Source organism: Carlito syrichta, unplaced genomic scaffold, assembly GCF_000164805.1.
Source record: "Carlito syrichta isolate Samal-C Ts95f unplaced genomic scaffold, Tarsius_syrichta-2.0.1 Scaffold308892, whole genome shotgun sequence".
NCBI classification, from domain to species: Eukaryota; Metazoa; Chordata; class Mammalia; order Primates; family Tarsiidae; genus Carlito; species Carlito syrichta.
The window spans coordinates 75,782-89,434 of NW_007252988.1; the positions used below are offsets into that span (position 1 = coordinate 75,782).

General features: G+C 44.2%; 1 protein-coding gene and 1 pseudogene across 1 annotated transcript; both read left to right on the forward strand.

The window, feature by feature from the left end:
• Window positions 1-3,781: 3,781 nt before the first annotated feature.
• On the forward strand, window positions 3,782-6,041 carry TAF7 (TATA-box binding protein associated factor 7). Its single transcript, XM_008066358.1, has 2 exons — window positions 3,782-4,037; window positions 4,160-6,041. Exon 2 carries the CDS (start codon window positions 4,479-4,481, stop codon window positions 5,526-5,528), a length of 1,050 nt encoding a protein of 349 aa, XP_008064549.1. The 5' UTR covers window positions 3,782-4,037; window positions 4,160-4,478; the 3' UTR covers window positions 5,529-6,041.
• A 4,464-nt stretch (window positions 6,042-10,505) lies between these two features.
• On the forward strand, window positions 10,506-12,798 carry LOC103268769 (annotated as a pseudogene).
• The last annotated feature ends 855 nt before the right edge of the window (window positions 12,799-13,653 follow it).

Here is a 13,653-nt window from a genome sequence, read left to right on the forward strand (position 1 = left end):
AGCCTCCCAAAGGCGCGGGATTACAGGCTGAGCCACCGAGCCCGGCTCTAATTTACTTTTTAAATAAACTATATTTTCTAATCTAAAAAAGAAAAAATAATTTTGCTTGTTTCTTTTTGCCATTTTAATGTGGTGACTAGATCATTTAAAATCACATCTGTGGTTCCCATCTGTGGTCTACACTAAGTTTCTATTTAACAGAGCTGCTCTAGCTGATCTTGTTTTTAAGATAATAGATTTTCTTATTATGCTAACCAGTGTAAGTCAGGGTTGTTTTTTTTTCTATAGAAAGTATCCTGCGTGAGCCCACCGGTTCAAGACCAACCAGGCAACATGGCGAGACCTCATCTCTACAATAAATCAAAAAATTAGCTGGGTGTGGTGGCGCGTACCCATAGTTCCAGCTACTTGGAAGACTGAGGTGGAAGGATAGTCTGAGCCCAGCAGGTCTCGGCTGTGGTGGCCGTGAGCATGCCAGTGCACTCCAGCCTGGGCAACACAGTGAGACTCCAACTCAAGAAAAAGTAAAAAATAAAAATTAAAAAAAAAAGGAAAGCAACCTACTTGAAACAGGATCTGCTACATTATTTTATTTTTTGAGTTGGAGTCTCACTCTGTCGCCTAGGCTGGAGTGCAGTGACATGCTCACGGCCACCGCAGCCTTGACCTACTGGTGTCAATTCTCTCACCTAGGTCTCCCAAAGTGTTGGGATTATAGGTATGAGCCACCACGCCCAGCCTTACACATATTTAGTTAACATATTTACCTTTGAAATAGATGGCCATATAGCAGTATGTAAGCATGCTTTTTTTTCTTCACTCCTATAATTTTCTACCTCCAAAATATAAGAAAGAATTCTCCCATTGTCCGTAATTTTTTAACTTCTAAAGCATAACCAGCCCTTTAAGGAGCTTGAGAGTGTATTAAATGGAATTTTCAAACATACAGGATTAGTAACAGCCTAATTACCATACTCCTTAATCACAGGTAATTGGCCTTTGGAGGACTTATTACCACACTGGGGAATTTATTGCTCTCCTCAAATCTTTGGTTCACTGGTATCACAGATATTCCATGGAACAATCCCAGGAGTGTAATTCTTTTAATCATTCAGAGATTTTCTGTATGTCTAATGTATGAGAAAAAAAAAACCTCTGGATTTGTCAATAGACATTAAGATAATGTTATGTGGTAGAGCCCTTAGTTTTAGGGTCAATTTCCTCCCCCTCAAAATAGCATTTAGAAAATGTGTTAAACTCAAAAGAAGATGACATGTTTCAGGATTGAAGCAAGTAGATCTTTAAGAAAACCTTAATTAATATTTTTAACTATGTCTGACAATCTTCAATTTAAAGGTTTACTAATTAAAATGCATCATAATTTTGGCAAATCAGTATTGCATAGAATTTATCGCAAGTTACCTTATGTGACAAGGATATTTAAACATCATAAAACTTATAGAGAATTAAAATGCCAAGTAATATTTGGATTATCTGTATGTATAAGCATGACCTCACATTTTATATGGTTACATAAAACACTCTGCAGAGATTGTCATGTGAAACCTTATATGCACAAATAAGTAAAATCAGGTATAATTAAGGGAAAATTGAAAACAGTTCATCTTTGAAAAAAGGAAACAGATCCCAGAAATCATAGATAAATCAGATAATATTCTCCAACACATTATAAGCAAAGAGAAATAACGTACACTTATCTGGAAGGGCATAAATTTCTCCTTTAAAATCGACATTTTATAAAACCAAACTGGTGTCAGGCCATTTAAATTTCCTCCCATGATACAGCATCACAGTATACCTAAGTCACATTCACACATGTATTCACTGTCTCATAACGACTGGTACGGCACTTGACTAGAAATGTATATAAAGTGTCTCCATCTCATTTTAAGGTGACAAAGAATGTATCTTCTCTCGCAAATTATTATAAGATTTAGATTGTGTTATTTCTAAATGGATGAATTGTTTCATTCAATTAGCAAATATTTCTGGTGTTATCTCCCTGGTTCTGGTACTAGTCACTGGAGCATGATGAACAAGGCAGAAAAGATCACCTACTATCATGAGCCTTCAATCATAAAGAAATAAAGCGAATTTTTGGAAATGTCAGTGAATCTTAAGAGTGTTTTTTAAGTTTAGAGGCAGATGCTAATATTTCAGAGTACAGAAACTAAATGTTAAATGACCTTGATGCTCTACCAAACAGATCCTATTAAAAAGTAAATGGAAATATAAATAAGCACAGACTGTCACACAGTTACATCCAAATACTAAAAATATGTGTTAATGAATACCTGACTATCCACAGAAAAGACAAGCAGAGCCGGGTATGGTGGCTCATGCACTTTGGGAGGTGGAGGCGAGAGGATTGCCTGAGTCCAGGGGTTCAAGACCAACCTGGGCAACTTGGCAAGAGCTCGTCTCTACAATAAGCAAAAATATTAGCTGGGTGTGGTGTTGTGCACCTGTAGGGATTGCCTGAGCCCTGGAGGTTGAGACTGCGGTGGCTGTGAGCGAGCCACTGCACTCCAGCCTGGGAGACAGAGTGAGACTCCAACTCAAAAAAAAGAAAAAAAATAGAGAGAGAGAGAGAGAGGGAGAGAGAGAAACAGAAAACAGCAAAATAGAGAGGGAGAGAAAAAAATCCAAAGGAATTTAAAAATTACCAGCATGCTAAAGGCAGGAAATAGTACTTCAATTCTATTCTACTTTAATCAGACCATCAGTTCATCAGTCAATTCTGTCCAAAATGAACCTGTGCTTCCAAAAGAACAATTACTTCTCCTTATATTTACACCTATGTCAGGCATAGTAAAAAAGAGGAATCACTCTTGTTTCTAGGTGTCTTTCAAAATAGAAATAAATCCCGGGGCACGATTTCCTCATGGGCATTTTCATAATAAACAAAATATAGACTTAGAATTATATAGTGGACGATGGCAGGACCTCCTCCCTCCGTTGATCTGGGAACTTTAAAATCCACTGTATGCGCAACCCTCTCAGGTCCCCTCCCACTGTGGGGGTTTTCTGTCCTCTCAATAAATCCTGCTTTCAAAAAAAAAAAAAATCCACTGTATGAACTGGGCGCGGTGGCTCACGCCTGTAATCCCAGCACTTTGGGAGGCGGAGGCGAAAGGACTTCCTGAAACCACGGGTTTGAGACCAGCCTTGGCAACTTGGCGAGACCTCATCTCTACAAAAAAAAAAAAAAAAAAAGCAGGGCGTAGTGGCCCACGCCTGTAGTTCCAGCTGCTTGGAAGGCTGAGGCAGAAGGATCGCCTGAGCCCAACAGGTCGAGGCTGCGGTGGCCGTGAGCGTGCCGCTGCACTCCAGCCTGGGCGACAGGGTGAGACTCCGACTCAAAATAATAATAATAATCCACTGTAAGCTGAGTTATAAAATCTTGTATTGGCTCCAGATTGGATATACTCTGTGGTACAACCCAGATGTTTCCAGACTCAAAGACGCTTTACTGCAAGACTCCCTAATCTCCGGCAATCACCCGGAAGCCCGGAAGCTATCCGGTCCCATGGCGATGCGGTAAAAGCACTGGTTGAGCACTCGAAATATTTTCAAAGCAAACAGCTCTTCCTGAAATATTACCATTTGCATCCGGAACGCAAGTTCTCGCGAAAAGATGAGTTCACGCCAGCAGCGAAACTGCGCTTTTGCGCCTGCGCGCGCCGAGCAGCCCGCACTTCCGGCTGGGCGGTGCTGTCTCTCACAGCAGCTTTCGGTCCTGTGCCGAGAGGTAGCGCTTTGTTCGCTGCGTCTGCTGCTCCGGGCTGAGGCTTGTCGTGCTGCTGAGTCTGATTCTCCGAGCCTCGGCTTTCGGCGAGATTTCGTGCTGCACATCCCTGGCCCTTTCGCTGGTAATCAGTAGTGATCGCTTTGCCAAGCGGCAGGAAGAACAAAGGAATCGAGAGGGAGGCGTTCGGCTCCTGGTTGCTTTGCTCCGAGCGGCTCTTCTGTTCGCTCTGGCCGGGAGAAGCTGAGTTTATAATCGTCACTGGATTGTAAGTACCCGAGGCGAAGGGAGCTCACTGCGCCCACTCTTTTAAATATATTTGTCTTGGGGGAGTTTGTGGACTGGGATTGTTTGCTGGGACTTACTTTCTTTACCGAAATCTTTCTGCAGGAGCCGCCATTTGCTTTCCTGCTCGCTGGCGCGTTCTGCATTGTCCGGCAGCGGCACCTAGAGGCTGGAACTTGGCATTGCATTGCATCTGGTAGATTTGAAGAGCTGAGTAAGTTACTCGTGTCAGTAACGACTGATACTTAGGACAGCGTACTTAGAGAAAAGATTTAGAGCTTAATTCAAAATCAAGACAGAATAGACGCTTAGCTGCTGATCTTGAGATTCCTTGTAGTTAAAGATTTCAACTGCTGCAGTAGCTGGAACTTTTTTAGCACAACCAGCGTGTATTAGAGCAGAAGTGAGTCACAAAGAAACAAAGATGAGTAAAAGCAAAGATGATGCTCCTCATGAACTAGAGAGCCAGTTTATCTTACGCCTACCTCCGGAATATGCCTCTACTGTGAGGAGGGCAGTACAGTCTGGCCATGTCAATCTGAAGGACAGACTGACAATTGAGTTACACCCTGATGGACGTCATGGGATAGTTAGAGTGGACCGGGTTCCATTGGCCTCCAAATTGGTAGATCTTCCTTGTGTTATGGAAAGCTTAAAAACCATTGATAAGAAAACCTTTTACAAAACAGCTGATATCTGCCAGATGCTTGTGTCCACAGTTGATGGTGATCTCTATCCTCCTGTGGAAGAGCCAGTTGCCAGTGCTGACCCCAAAGCAAGCAAGAAAAAGGATAAGGACAAAGAGAAAAAGTTCATCTGGAACCATGGAATTACTCTGCCTCTAAAAAATGTCAGAAAAAGGAGGTTCCGGAAGACAGCAAAGAAGAAGTATATTGAATCTCCAGATGTAGAAAAAGAAGTGAAACGATTGCTGAGTACAGATGCTGAAGCTGTCAGTACTAGGTGGGAAATAATTGCTGAAGATGAAACAAAAGAGGCAGAAAATCAAGGCCTGGATATCGCTTCTCCAGGAATGTCTGGTCACAGACAGGGGCATGACTCATTAGAACATGATGAGCTTCGGGAGATATTCAATGACCTCAGCAGCAGCAGTGAAGATGAAGATGAGACACAACATCAAGATGAAGAAGATATAAACATCATCGACACTGAAGAAGATCTGGAGAGACAGCTACAGGACAAGCTAAATGAATCAGGTGAACAGCACCCAGAAAATGAAGGAACCAGTCAGCTGGTTATGGGAATTCAAAAGCAGATTGACAACATGAAAGGCAAGCTCCAGGAGACCCAAGACAGGGCAAAACGACAAGAGGATCTCATCATGAAAGTGGAAAATCTGGCTCTCAAGAACAGATTTCAGGCTGTGTTGGATGAACTCAAACAAAAGGAAGACCGAGAAAAGGAGCAGCTCAGCTCTTTGCAAGAAGAGCTGGAATCACTCCTAGAGAAGTAAAAAGTTTTCATACTTAGCTTCATTCCTCAGACTGGTCAGCATTAATAAAACCTTGGCTTCACACTTGGACTGACGATTAAGATCTTGCAGTAGTTTACACTCCCACTAATGTTGAATGTTCTGTTGAATTATTAGTTTTTGATTTTGTTTTTCAGTAAAATTATCTCATTTTTTAGGTATTTATCCTATAGGGAGTAGGATTGCTTAGACAGAAAATGATTGTTGGAAAGTTATAGGATTAGTGGAATGGATATTTCAACCTTAATAATCACAGCCTCAGGGCAGGGCTTTGCTATTGTTTTTTTTTTTTGTTTGCCAGAAGCTGCTGTTGCTGCTTTGTGATGCCATCTGAGATCAGTAAGAAAACCTAGTCTGGAGGCAGTGAAGCTAGTTTGCATATGTTTTCCCATGTTGTAGCTATTTCCCCAGTTTTTCAAAGCAGTTTCACTCATGTAGAGATGTAAATCATTCACTAAGTTTTTTCTAACAAATAAAAGCAACTGTTTTTCACTGTATAACGTATCTTCTTTCATGGTTAGTGGGAGTTAGATCCTCTTGTGGGGTGGTTTGATGGTTTAGTGACTGAGCAATTTGATCTTGTTTTGCAGGTAAAGAGGCAGATGCATTGGGTTTTATGAAAAACAGGAACACAGCAGGGGCAAAGAAATTGGGAAATGTTATCTGCATTATATTAAGGTTATAATCCACCTGCTCCATTTGGAAGTTGGGAAACAGGTACAGAGCCTTCTAAACTACCCTAATATTTGTTCATGAAGGTCTGTTTATACCTTTTTAAAAAATAAAGTATTGACTGAGTAGGGTGGCCCATGCCTGTAATCCCAGCGCTGTGGAAGGCCTAGGTGGGAGAATTACTTGAGACCAGCCTGAGCAACATAGTGAGACCCTGTCTCTATTAACAAATTATTAGCCATGTGTAGTAGTATGCACTTATAGTGCATAGCTACTGGGGAGGCTGAGGTGGGAGGATTACTTGAACCCAGGAGTTCAAAGCTGTAGTGATCTCAGATTGTGCCACTTCACTCCAGGGAGACTCTGTTTCAAAAAAACAAAACCCACTAAAATGTGAGAAACAAAACAATGATGACTGTCAAGTACAGTCCAATGAACCATTCCATTGATTTGGAATAAGGTATTTCTAATTTTCTTCAGTTTCATTCCAGTAATAATTTAACATTTTGAGAACTCAGGTCATTTATCCATGTCATTCATCAAAATTGTTCATAAAGGAAGTCAGGACCATAGTCTTAACGTTTTTAAAGAGTTTTTAAACAATTTTCATTGCCTTCAAATGTTCATGCTCTTCATACTCTAAAGAAAATCTAATGTCTCACAATTGGTACACTTTTGAGAAACCAGTGACTGATAAAATTTACAAGATGCTGGTGGGTGCAGTGACTCAAGCCTGTAATCTCAGCACTTTGGGAGGCCAAGGCGAGAGGATTGCCTGAGCCCGCCGGTTCAAGACAACCTGGGGAACATGGTGAGATCTCATCTCTACAATAAATCAAAAGTATTAGCTGGGTGTGTAGCACGCACCTGTGGTTTCAGCTACTTGGAAGGCTGAGGTGGAAGGATTGCTGGACCCCAGCAGGTCGATGCTGACTGGGGTGGCTTTGAGTGTGCCCCTGAACTCCATCCTGGGTGGTGTAGTGAGACTCCAACTCAAAAAATTTACAAAATGCAGAGTTTTGAGTAATTCATTTCTGACAAATTGGTTTATAAAAAGTGTTAGTCATGAAATAAACATTTAAAGTCCACTTTAATACTGACAGGAAACATTAATGTTGAAATGTTAAAATCAGTTGTCCAAATCTATAATCATACATGCTGATATTTGGAGACATTGGAAGGCGAATTTTTTTCACACATCAAAAAAATTTGTAACTAAAATTTCAGTACAGGCCAGGCTTGGTGGCTCAGCCTGTAATCCCAGCACTTTGGGAGGCTGAGGCGGGTGGATTGCCTGAGCCCATGGGTTTGAGACCTACCAGGGCAGCTTGGTGAGACCTCATCTCTACAATAAAAAATTAGCTGGGCATGGTAGTGCGTACTTGTAGTTCTGGCTACTTGGAAAGCAGAGGCAGAAGGATTGCCAGAACCCAGCAGGTTGAGGCTGCACTGGCTGGGAGCCTGCCACTGCAATCCAGCATGGGCGACAGTGAGATTCCAACTTAGGAAAAAAAAAAAGATTTCAGTACAGACTATGGAGGCTTAAGCAAGATCTCCCTCAATATTTAGATTTTAGATTATTTCTTGAGGTTTGCAAGTAATAAAAAGCAAGTTTTCTTAACACTTTAGAGTGGTGGGGGACAAATTCTGTTTTCAGTACGTCTAGGGATTTTGCTACACTTAGAAGATTGACACCTGAAAAGCTCTCACTATATCGGCTTTACAGTATTTCACTTACTAAATAATTTATTCTTACCAAGATTTCAACATCAATAATGGAAAGGAAAGATGCTGGGTGCAAATAAAGTGGTATACTGAACTCACATTCCTGTATCAGTCATTAGCTCTGCTGATTCTAAAATCCATGTTTCTAAGCCTGATCTCTTCTGTACTTCAGATTTAGTATATTCAGCTGTTTACTAGAAACACAGTTGGAAGTATCCCTCAGGCACTTTAACTCTAAATGTTCAAAATGGAACTCATGCTTTTCCTTTGAAAGCTTGTTCTTACTTCCTTATGGCCCCACTACCCACCCCAGCTGTGGAATCCAGAAACTTGAGCCACAACTTGACTTCTCCTTTGCCCTCACTATTTCTGTTTCTAATTTATTTATTTATTTATTTTTGTGTTGGAGTTTTACTCTGTCACCTAGGCTGGAGTGCAGTGGCATGCTCACAGCCACTGCAGCCTTGACCTGCTGGGCTATGGCAATCCTTCAGCCTCTACCTTCCAAATAGCTGGAACCACAGGTGCGTTTCACTGCGCCTAGCTAATTTTTTGGTTTATTTGTAGAGATGAAGTCTCACCAAGTTGCCCAGGCTGGTCTTGAACCTCTGGGCTGAGGCTCTGCTCTTGCTTCTGCCTCCCGAAGTGCTGAGGTTACAGGTGTGAGCCACTGCAGCCAGCCTGTTTTTTACTTCTTAAAAAGCTCTCCAATCACTCCATCCCCATCACCACTGTCCTACTTCAAGCCATTATTAGCTCTTGCCTAGAAAATGGCAGTAGCTTCCTAACTGGTGAGTGTATAAGCATTTTTCTTTACTATCCAATTTAGTTTTTTGGCTCTGCTACCAAAGTGACATTTGATGTCTTTCTGAGATATATTTGATCACATCACTCCCATGTCACTTCAGTGAGCCAGGCGTGGTGGCTCATGGTTGTAATCCCAGCACTTTGGGAGACTGAGGTGAGAGGATTGCCTGAGCCTATGGGTTCAAGACCAGTTTGAGCAATATGGTGAGACCTCATCTCTACAATAAATCAAAATTAGCCGGGCATGGTGGTGCGTACCTGTAGTTCTAGCTACTTGGAAGGCTGAGGCAGAAGGATCGCCTGAGCCCAGGAGGTCGTGGTTGTCAGCATGCCACTACATTCCAGCCTGGGTGACAGAGTGAGACTCCCAACTCAAAAATAATAATAATAATCCTTCAGTGGCACATCACTGCTCTTAGGATTAAGTTTACATTTTGTAAAATTTTGAGTAAGATGGTTGGTCGTGGTGGCTCAGCTTGTAATTCCAGCACTTTGGGAGGCCAAGGCGAGAGGATTGCCTGAGCCCAGGGGTTCAAGACCAGCCTGGACAAGTTGGTGAAACCTCATCTCTACAATAAATCACAAAAACTAGCTGGGTGTGGTGCATCTGTAGTTCCAGCTACTTGGAAGGCTGAGGCAGAAGGATCGCCTAAGCCCAGCAGGTCGAAGCTACAGTGGCCGTAAGCATGCCACTGCACTTCAGCCTGGGTGACAAGAGTGAGACTCCAACTCAAAAAAAAAAATGCATAAGATTGTGAGTGGTCTATTTACTTTTTCATCCTTGGTTCACCACATCCCCTCACTATATGGTCAATCTACCCTGAGCTTATTTACATTTTTTCAAGAAGTTTACTCATTCTTCCACTCCTGGACCATAGAGTCTTTTAACAAGCTGTTTACTCCAGCTAGAAGACTCTCTCCTTTGAGTTCTACTTAATCCTCAAGTCTCAATCTAAGTATCACTCCAGCAGGGCTTTCTTGACCTCTTTCTCCATTTAGGTTAAAACAATCCTTTTATGGCATTTTCTGTACTCTGTGTTTCTCTCTCTCATTCATTCATTCAACAAACATTTTTTGTGCCAAACAGTACAAGATACTGGATATGAAAGACTGAGCTAAGCACTTAGTGTCTGTAATTCCAAGCACCCCACAGTCTACTGGTATAAAAACCTGTTATGACAAAAGTTTAAATTATGTTGCTCATACTCCCCCTAGGCTGTAAATTCATTGAGAGACTTTGTTTGTTAGTCACTGTAAGCTTAGAAAAAAGTCGTAAAGAGATAAAAATCTTCAGGTCAAGATATGTAGTTCCTAGGTTTGTATCCAAACTCAGTGATCTATTGTGTAATCCTGCACAGTAACCTAATCTGTTTACCTCCATTTTCTCATCTCCAACATGGAGATGGTAATCTTACCTGCCTCATAGGGCTGTTGGCTGTTGCCTGCTGAATCATAAAAGACTTAACTTAGAATAGTGCTTGGAATATAGTAAACGAACAACAAAGCAAGCTTACTATTCATGAAATTCTCTGGGGTATAGACACCATAACGGATTAAATAATTGTTTGAATTAAAGAGTGAAATTGTAGTGAAATGTTTATGAGAAAACAGCTGTTTTAAATGTGACTGATTTGAAATTTAAGAGATTTTGTAAATCATTTTCAGCCAAATGCAGATGGGAAACAAAAATTTCTAAATCAAACCTTATAAATTAGGTTACAGCAGAAACAAATTTGCTTCAAATATATCTGTAGCATGAACAAATTGGCCCAGTTTACCACTGTAACTTCATTGTTTATTTGATTTATATATGGCTGACTTTGCATTAATATTTTTAAAAACTCCACAATGGAGTCTCCATAATGGAGAGTAATTATGTGTTACATAAACTTCAAAAGAGATAGACTTAGGATTGGGATCTAGGCCAGGTACAGTGGCTCACACCTGTAATCTCGGCCCTTTGGGTGGCCAAGGCAGGAGGGTCACTTGAGCCCAGGAGTTTGACAGCATGGCAAGACCTTGTTTTTTACGAAAAATTTAAAAGTTAGCCAGGCACAGTGGCGTGTACCTGTAGACCCACTTACTAAGGAGGCTGAGGCAGAAGGATCACCTGAGCCCCGGAATTCGAGGCTGCAGTGAGCCACAATTGTGCCACTGCACTCCAGTCTGGGCAACAGTTAAATTCCAACTAAAAAAAAAAAAAAAAAGATTGTGATCATTTCCCTTCAAGCAAGTCCCAGGTTACAATAAAAGACTCTTTTCTTACAGCTTCCTTGCCTTGAGTGTGGTGTGTGGTAGCACTTGAGTTTTCAGTATTTCTGGTTTCATGAACAGAAGTTATTTACCTCTCCCACCCCCCAGAAGTTTTTAAGAACTTTTAAAAATTAGCGTTTTAGGGCCAGACGCGGGAGCTCACGCCTATAATCCCAGCACTTTGGGAGGCCGAGGCGAGAGGATTGTCTGAGCCCACGGATTTGAGACTAGCCTGGGCAACTTGGCGAGACCTCATCTCTACAACAAATCAAGAAAAATTAGCCGGGGGTGGTGGCGCGCGCCTATGGTTCCAGCTGCTTGGAAGGCTGAAGCGGAAGGATAGCCTGAGCCTAGCAGGTCAAGGCTGCAGTGGCCGTGAGTGTGCCATTGCACTCCAGCCTGGGCGACAGAGTGGGACTCTGACTAAAATAAATAAATACAATAAATTAGGATTTTAGGAGCGCGCAGTTCGCGCTCCGGCTGGGCGTCTTCCCCTCTCCGCACTCTGGACTTGCTGCAGCTCGGACTCCCCTTCTGGGCGATGGTGCAGCCCGAGGGCACCTCCATCCCCCGCCGCCGCTGACTCCGGTCCCCGACTCCTCGGCCGCTTTGGCGCCGCCCCCACCGGACAAGCTGGAGGGAGGTGGCGGCCCGGCACCGCCTCCTGCACCGCCCAGCACTGGGAGGAAGCAGGCCGAGGCCGGTCTGCAAATGAAGAACCCAGAAAAGAAGCGAAGGAAGTCAAATACTCAAGGCCCTACATACTCACATCTGACGGAGTTTGCGCCACCCCCTGACTTCCAGGGTGGATCCTGCTTTCATCCTACCCTTTTGAGATGACTAAGGAGTTTCTAAGGTGGGGGGCACAACCTCTCCATTCCTTGGCTGTGCCTTTTGGAGGTTTCCGTGTATGGGGGTGGGGGTGGGGGGAACCAGGATCCTCCAGGTTATGGCAGGGAGGTGGATGGTGTCCCCAGCGACTTAGTCGACAAGCCCTCCCTTTTCCCTCACAATCTCATGGGCCCTGCTTTCACCATTCCCCCACCCCCACCCCCCAGGGCCCTGGCTACCCGCCCCCAGGCAACATGAACTTTCCCAGTCAACCCTTCAACCAGCCTCTGGGTCAAAACTTTAGTCCTCCTGGTGGGCAGATGATGCCAGGTCTAGTGGGAGGATTTGGTCCCATGATCTTAACGTGGGACAGCCTCATGGGGAGGCTGGGGGCCTCCTCTCTTCCTCAACGATGTCTCCTTTTTGCCTTTCTCCTCTCCAGAGACCTGCTCAGGGCCTCTCCAGCCTGCCCCCCACACGAGTCCGTTTCCTGGTCCAGACCCTGGCTTTTCTGGTCCTGGTGGTGAGGATAAGGGGAAGCCTGGGATTCCACCTGCTCCCACTGCTTTTCCCCAGGAGCCTCACTCAGGTTTCCCGGCTGCTGCTGTCAACGGGAACCTGCCCGGTTTCCCCCAGAACAGCAGCGGGCATGGTGGGGGCGCTCCAAATGCCAACAACCTGGCACAGCAGGTGGGGGCTTGGGGCCCCAGCCCCCACCGGCCTGGTGTCCCCGTGTGGTGCCTGTCTGCGCGAGGTGAACGACAACCAGGATGCCATCCTGTGTGAGGCCTCTTGCCAGAAGTGGTTCCACCACGTGTGCACAGGCATGACACAACACCTGCGGGCGCTTACCACCGAGGCCTCTGCTATCTGGGCCTGCAGTCTCTGCCTCAAGATAAAGAAGATCCAGTCTGTCCACATCCATGAGGGCATGGGGCAGCTGGTGGCTGCTAATGACAGGTGACACTGGAGAGGTGGCCCAGGGAAATGCATACGTCTCCCTGCTCTTCCAGGATGATTGTTTCCATGTTGACTCTTGGTTCTTGTTTCCACTGGCTTTCCATCCCCACGGGGCAGAAACACAATGGCTCCCAGGGCCGAAAAGGAATTGAGGTGGGCAGGTAGAAAAGCCCGGATTGCTTGCTTTGTGGGAAACACATGTTGAAATCTGCAGAGATCTAGGAAAACAAAGCTCTGCTGAGCAGAGCCATTTTTTGTGTGACTGTCTCTGGAGGCCTAGGCAGGCTTGAGGAAGATCTGGAAGGCAGGAGCATCCCCTCTGCAGATGACGGATGCCCCTAACACCTGTGCCTGACAGCCCTACCTAGCCCCACAGTCCCAGCCTTAATTTTTGAAGTCAAGGGTTAAAGGTTTCTGGCCAGAGGAATTGGGGTCTTTTGCCCCAATAGCCCTTCTATGTGCTCTGGGAGACAGCTTTAGAGATGAAATGGGGATTTTCCCCCTTTTCTATCCACTTCTTTGTCTCCTTCAAGACCTGCCCTACTCCTGCTCCCTCAGACAACCAAAAAGCTCGAAGAAGCAGGAGAGTTCCTGGTTATGGCAGTTTCTTGGTTATTTGAGGGTTCAAGACAGTAGGTGAGAGATGCTGTCAGGACTCCCTCATACCAAAGTCACTGGTCCTTTCTTAGCTTCTCTTGTACTTGTTTCCTAATGACCATGTTTTTGTCAAAAATTGGGATATGTGGTCTGACAGCAGTGTATTTGAAGTTTGGGCTGACCTCATCCCATCTGTTGCACACAGATGCAGCGCTGTTCTTCAGCTTCCGGCGCCCTTGCTCCCCTGCCTTCCTGACTTGAT